Source organism: Paramacrobiotus metropolitanus, unplaced genomic scaffold (genome assembly GCF_019649055.1).
Source record: "Paramacrobiotus metropolitanus isolate TYO unplaced genomic scaffold, Prichtersi_v1.0 Parri_scaffold0000038, whole genome shotgun sequence".
Taxonomy (NCBI): domain Eukaryota; kingdom Metazoa; phylum Tardigrada; class Eutardigrada; order Parachela; family Macrobiotidae; genus Paramacrobiotus; species Paramacrobiotus metropolitanus.
Genome location: NW_026570258.1, coordinates 210232 through 216164, shown reverse-complemented (window position 1 = coordinate 216164; position 5933 = coordinate 210232). Strand labels below are relative to the sequence as shown.

The window sequence follows — 5933 nt, the reverse complement described above, 5'->3', positions numbered from 1 at the left end:
AAAAGCATCTTTATGGCGCAAAATTGTCCTACATATTATAATCTCATGTTGGAACTTTCTTTATAAGAAATTTTTGAGAGGTCCGCTTCACTTGCTGCCAGCCTGCCATTTGAAATTAAGATGATCACACAGTGTTGCTGGATGTGGCATTCTTTCAAATAGTTCGTTTTTCCGGTAATTGTCCATGCAGATTAGACTTGGACCACCTTTCAGTTACTGAAATTACTGTACTGAAAACTTTAGGCTGTAAATAAACGGTCATGGGCGCTGGCAACGAAACTCCTAATGTCACCAATGTCACAACTGTCCATGGAGACGCCGTGGCAACCCACGTGAACATTATTACAGCGGCTTTCGTTCTGATAATCACAGTCACCGTACTGTATAATACCGCAGTCATTCTCGTATTCCTCCGCGAACCGGCTGTTCGCAGTCCCTTTTCATTCTACCTCCTCATTCTCGCCGTATGCGATCTGTAATTGCCGGTCTTCAGTATGACCGGTTTTGTCTGGTTCGCCAGTTCGCCTGGCATCCGGACACCCCGTCGGCTTATTGTCCGTATTTCTCATTTTGCGATAGAATGTTTTTCACGGAAGTCAGTTATACCGTGGCGCTGATCGGGGTGGATCGGTTGTGGTGCTTATTATTTTATCTCTGTTCAGTAATCGTACAGATATAATGCCACGCATTCGGTGCGATTAACAGGATGGTTGCTGCTGGGAATGTGGGTATATTTACTGGGGCTCAATACTCCGCATATAGTTATGGATGCACTGTGGTATAACACGGGATCGACGCCGTGTACGGTGAGCTACGCGGCACAATACGAATTATTATCAATAAGCACAATTGGTTTCTCGCGCTTATGTAAATGTGCCTTACAGACGTTACAGTAGCCGATCGAACAAGTTGTACAGTGCATGTACGGAAAAAATTGCTAACGGACTTCGTGTGTACGGGCTGCATGAACATAATATCTTCGCATAATATTATTGAACGTACAGATTATCGGATAATTAATCACCGACACCCTCACAATGCGGGCACTGTTACTGACATCAAATGCCAGCAACCATGCGCGCATCGTACGATGTCGGTGATTAATTACTAGTATTGCCTTTATAATAAATAAATTTCATTATAAAGCCAATAAACTTTTTACCGCTTTCGGCACTACTGAGATACATTGATTTAATTTCCAGGTAGAAACACTACACAAGACGACATGAAAACAAACTGGGATAGTCACTGACCCCCGAGCAAGGTTTTGCCGCTTGTACAGTACATTGCCGGTAACGCGGCGTTAAACAGCGGAGTACATTTTGCTCTTAGTCTCGCTTGTGCGGATACTTAAGAAAGCGACGACCAAGTTTCTACCGAAACTAACTTTGTGCAGAAACCTTTTATCTTTAAGGAAATGTCGTGTGCAAACAGTGCAGTGTTCATCCTGGTCCTCAGTGTCATCGGTAAGAATAATCATAAACCGATAATTTATCATGCAAACATTATAGTTCGTAAATTACAGTAATTACAAATTAATGCGAGAAAATTTGGTACAGCTCCTTCAGCGCTATCCTCGGCGCAGTCGTGCACCGCACATTATCCGACACTGGCAGCGGCTCCGGGTGGTGACGATCCGTCTCAGGTTGGCCACTATACATTTTTGTCGCAATATTCCGTTTCCGTCTTGCAGTGTGGAACAGGATAGTGTCTTGCTGATTATTATCTCTTAAAGCGCAATCAAGTAAATTCTCAGTACATGCAAAGCGTACGCCTGTGCGAGTCAAAAACCGGTTTTCTGAGTGAAGACAAAAAAAATCTTAATTTATTGTATGAAATAAATGTTCGTCGGCTTTGCCATTGCAATGCTGGTCAGTTGGTTTACTGACCTCGCAGTTCGGCGGAATGCCTCGAACAACGTATACGTATTATACTTATCTACAGCAAATTTGGGCAGAATTACCATCTTTCTTAATAAAAGCGAGTGCTTTGGATTATTCATCCGCATTTAGGTGTCGATGCTCATGAATTTTAAAAAGCGTATTACGTTGGCAGACCGTTGGTACCTGGTATGTGTACCGGAAGAATGGCGAGGTGAGCATCAACAAGCGCATCACCGTGGTTAACCTCGGTGCCACCATCGAACCGCTGGCCAACTTGACGGCATACCAGCTGTATCTGCAAAGCGCCTGGACGACAGTGGCCAACAACGACATTTGTGAGAATGAAATCTGGACGGGGATCTACTTGATCAACGGCATGGAAATCGGCAATGATGTAGTATCCAGGGATGGATACAGCGTTAATCGTAGGTCACGTTTCCTCGAAGATTTCTCATTAATTTAAATGTGTATCGTCTCGCGACAGGTCTTGTGGGAAATTCGGTAATGTACCACGACTACCAGAAACTCATGATTGGGTACGGCTGTACCATACCGAAGATGGACGGGACTTGCGACACTCCGGTGATCTGGGTGGAGACCCGCACCCGGCCGGACAAACTCTCGGCCAGCGAGATGGCCGCGTTCGACGCCATCATCAACACCACATTGCAGCCGTACTGCGTCACGACCCAGGATCTGCCGCTCCAGGTGTACGATGACTCCAAGCCCAACTGTCCATCGGGCGATCCACCATTATGCATGTCAACCATTATCAAGGGAATCAACGCCAGTGTCCCATCCAGTAATACGGCCGGTGAGAATTGACCAAAGCCTGTGCTGTTTATTGTGAACGAGGCAACGTCACAAATGTTCGGTATTGTAGTAAAAACTCGCAGAATTTCGCTCGGTGCAGATGCCACATCTATTAACCTTAGTACTGCCTTAATTTTAATTTCGCTATTGAATTGGATTTGCAGCCCCAACCACTTCGCCGGCTTTAACGTACAGTTCCCCTGCGTCGACTTGTCAATGGCCGGTTTATATCGATCCGAAATTAACCTATGATCCGCAGACAGTAAGGTTCCACGGTCCTTGTTAACTTCAGCTTTCTTTATTCACTACATTTCCGAACATCGAATCGAGAAAACCTCGAAAGAATCAGTAATTGTGCAAAATGCGCAGGTCGCCGGTCTATGGTGGGTGTATCGCGCGGCCTTTGACGCCGAGCCGAACTCAGTGGGGATGCGGTACTTCTGGCATATCCTCGGCAGTGCTCCATTACCGCAGACCACCTTCAACGGCAACTATGTCTGGGCGGAGTATACACAGTACAATAATCCCAACGATACGCAGTGCAATTACGGCTACTGGACGGGCATGCTGGTCACCACCGGGCAGAACGTCGGCTTCCGCTTCATCACCAGCGACAGTGGCGACGGCATTGGTAAGACTTCACCTACAATTCTCAAAATATTTAGCTATCGCCAAATTTTACCACACCCTGTGATTTTTTGCTCAAAATCCGGAAGTTTACAGATAAAAATTTATGTTCATTATGCTAGAACAGTTATGTGCAAGCTTGACTGAAACAGCAGTTTCGTATCAAGCAAATGATATTAAATTTTGGGCAAATGATATTAAATTTTTTCATGCAGTTGATCTGCCGCTGCAACGGCAACCGACCCAAGGAAATCTTTTAAGATGTGGTTGGTAATTTTTAGTGCCGTTGCGTTCGATGACCATCTACCAAGACGACAAGTACGAATTCTTCTACGGCTGCTTCATCCCCAACATGCAGACACAGATCTGCGCGTCGCCCTTCGCCATGTTCAGCGCCCGTACCGACCCATCGACCTGGTCGCAGAGTGAGAAGGACCACGTGGACAACGACATCATCACCCCGCTGATCCAGAGTTTCGGCTGTGCCGCCAAGGAAATGCGCATCATGCCGCATCCCAGCGACAAGACCCAGTGTGAATGGAAGGGCGCGACGCCTTGTTTGAACCAGTTTATTGCTGGGTATAACGAGTTACTGCCCGCCGTACATAATGCACCTTATTAATACCGCACGTTCTTGCCAAGTGTATTTGGTATCTAAAAATGAATTTGATTGATAGAAATGATGGTAGAGTTAAACTAGCCAATTTCTGAAACAGATTCCTGCAATGTTCACTTAGCCTCTGCCATCGCTGTAGAGCTTCTACAAGTCACGTACATTTTGAGACTACGTTGTATATTTGGAAAATTACTTTGGAATAATTTCGTACATGAGCTTAGCGTGTGCAGCTTTGTATTTTCTTTGAATAGAGAACGTACATGGCAATAAACGTCCACAAACGTTATTTATTATGTTGCTCTACGCCCAGAGTAATGGCTGCTGTTTCACATAAACGCATGCCATTGTAGCCGCAAAAAGGAAATTACGACTGTGGTGTATGCAATGTTAACCCATTTCTGGCTTCACAAAAAGTAACGCCGCTGGCAGAACAGTGCAGCGGTTTGGATGATTGCTTGTATTGATTAGTTATCCACGAACTGTACGTCATCTGCAAAAAGGAAGGCCCGATCATACCGTATACACCAACGATTACGGGAGAAAGAAACCTGCCTGCGGTGCTTACCATTTCCGGTCACTTTCCAGGACGGCTTTCCCTTTGCGCCGCGCGAGTAATCGTAGTGTGTCTGTCCTCCAATGTACGTCTTCCCGGCATCCTTGTCAATGGACACACCGCGGCAGTTCCAGCCTTTCGCTTTGTCGTTGTTAAACACGCACGTGCCCAAGAATGTCTTCTTGCCCTTCGGCGCAGCTTTCAAAGTGTTGGCAAAGGCAAAGGCTTAAAAAAGGCAGCGCAGTATTATTCTATCCATAATAATTCTACTACCAAAGTGCAAATACAATTTATTATAGTAGAAAGTATAAATGATCAGTAGTACTTCAATATAATTAAAGAAAACATTTTGGCGCACCAAAATTTTCCTGTGATTTGACGTCCCATTTGCTGGTTACCGGGGAATCGCTGCACCTGTAGAAGAGGAGCGGGTCGATCTTGGTGTCAGAGGCGTACGACTGCGCCTGGTGCGTACGGTCCACACAGGACGTACTTGCACCACTGCTTGCCGTTACCACCTCTCTCGCTGTACGTACGTGTGCTGCTGCACTGCACTCATCCGCTGAAGCGGATATACGCAGCGCATACACTGAGCCACACTTGCTCTCTCGTTCCTCTCTCGCAGTATGACTCAGCGTTCATACGCTCGCGTTGGATTAGTCTGCGAGTCCAGTCTGCCGCATCACGCGACACGCCAGTTGCTTCTTTCAGCTTTTCGACTTGATTAGCCACTTGCATCACGGCTTTGTTCTTGCTTTCCTGCTATCACGCAGTATTGCTCCCCTTTATTTGTCAATAAAGCATCACTCGTTATCTCCTCGTGCTTGTCTGTTACATGGTAGCAGATTCTGGTTTTCGATCTACGGACCTTTGAGGAGACGGTGAAGGCTTCGAATTATGGAGAACTCGTGAGAACCTGAAAGTCACTGTCAGATTGATTACTGAAGTAATCTCTGCTCTGACTTCGATCGGACTGATCTTGCCGTCTTACAGCTGAGGAAAACGAGGATCACTGAAGTGATTCTCACCCAGCTGGTGAGCACAGTTTCTTCGTCTCTTCCACACTGAAGAGCATCCCAACAGCACGGACATTTTCTTCTCCCAACTGACGGATCAGACTCGAACGAGAGTCTGCAGCGCGAACGGATTAATCCAATAATACGGGGACCTTCGCTTTGAACAGCGACCCGCAACTTTACACGCGGATTTCAGCTCGGAAACGACGGATTTCCGACCTCGGACGGAGGAAATCGACCGGAACCGACACCGACACCGACACTGGTAAAGTCACGGTTATAGGTCGATTCTAGCCGCAACTAGGTCGGCTTTTCACTTTCTAACGGTAGAAAACGAATTCTATCCGTAAAATTTAACTTTTTAACGGATAAAAAGTAATTTCCGACGGAGAAACCGACTCGGAATTCTGCTTTTGGTCGAGAAC

The 5933-nt window shown here is 46.1% G+C and overlaps 1 protein-coding gene across 1 annotated transcript; it reads left to right on the top strand.

The window, feature by feature from the left end:
* Positions 1-1280: 1280 nt before the first annotated feature.
* Positions 1281-4219, top strand: LOC129590008 (uncharacterized). Its single transcript, XM_055484963.1, has 7 exons — positions 1281-1466; positions 1560-1645; positions 2056-2308; positions 2368-2697; positions 2861-2958; positions 3066-3327; positions 3605-4219. The coding sequence occupies exons 1-7, from the start codon at positions 1418-1420 to the stop codon at positions 3943-3945; spliced, it is 1419 nt and encodes a 472-aa protein (XP_055340938.1). The 5' UTR covers positions 1281-1417; the 3' UTR covers positions 3946-4219.
* The last annotated feature ends 1714 nt before the right edge of the window (positions 4220-5933 follow it).

Excerpts from the sequence above, each read along its gene's own strand:
- LOC129590008 (XM_055484963.1), top strand. The coding sequence starts at position 1,418 with ATGTCGTGTGCAAACAGTGCAGTGTTCATCCTGGTCCTCAGTGTCATC. Across the intron at positions 2,959-3,065 it reads TAACCTATGATCCGCAGACA|GTCGCCGGTCTATGGTGGGT; the intron begins GTAAGGTTCCAC and ends CAAAATGCGCAG. Across the intron at positions 3,328-3,604 it reads CGACAGTGGCGACGGCATTG|TGCCGTTGCGTTCGATGACC; the intron begins GTAAGACTTCAC and ends GGTAATTTTTAG.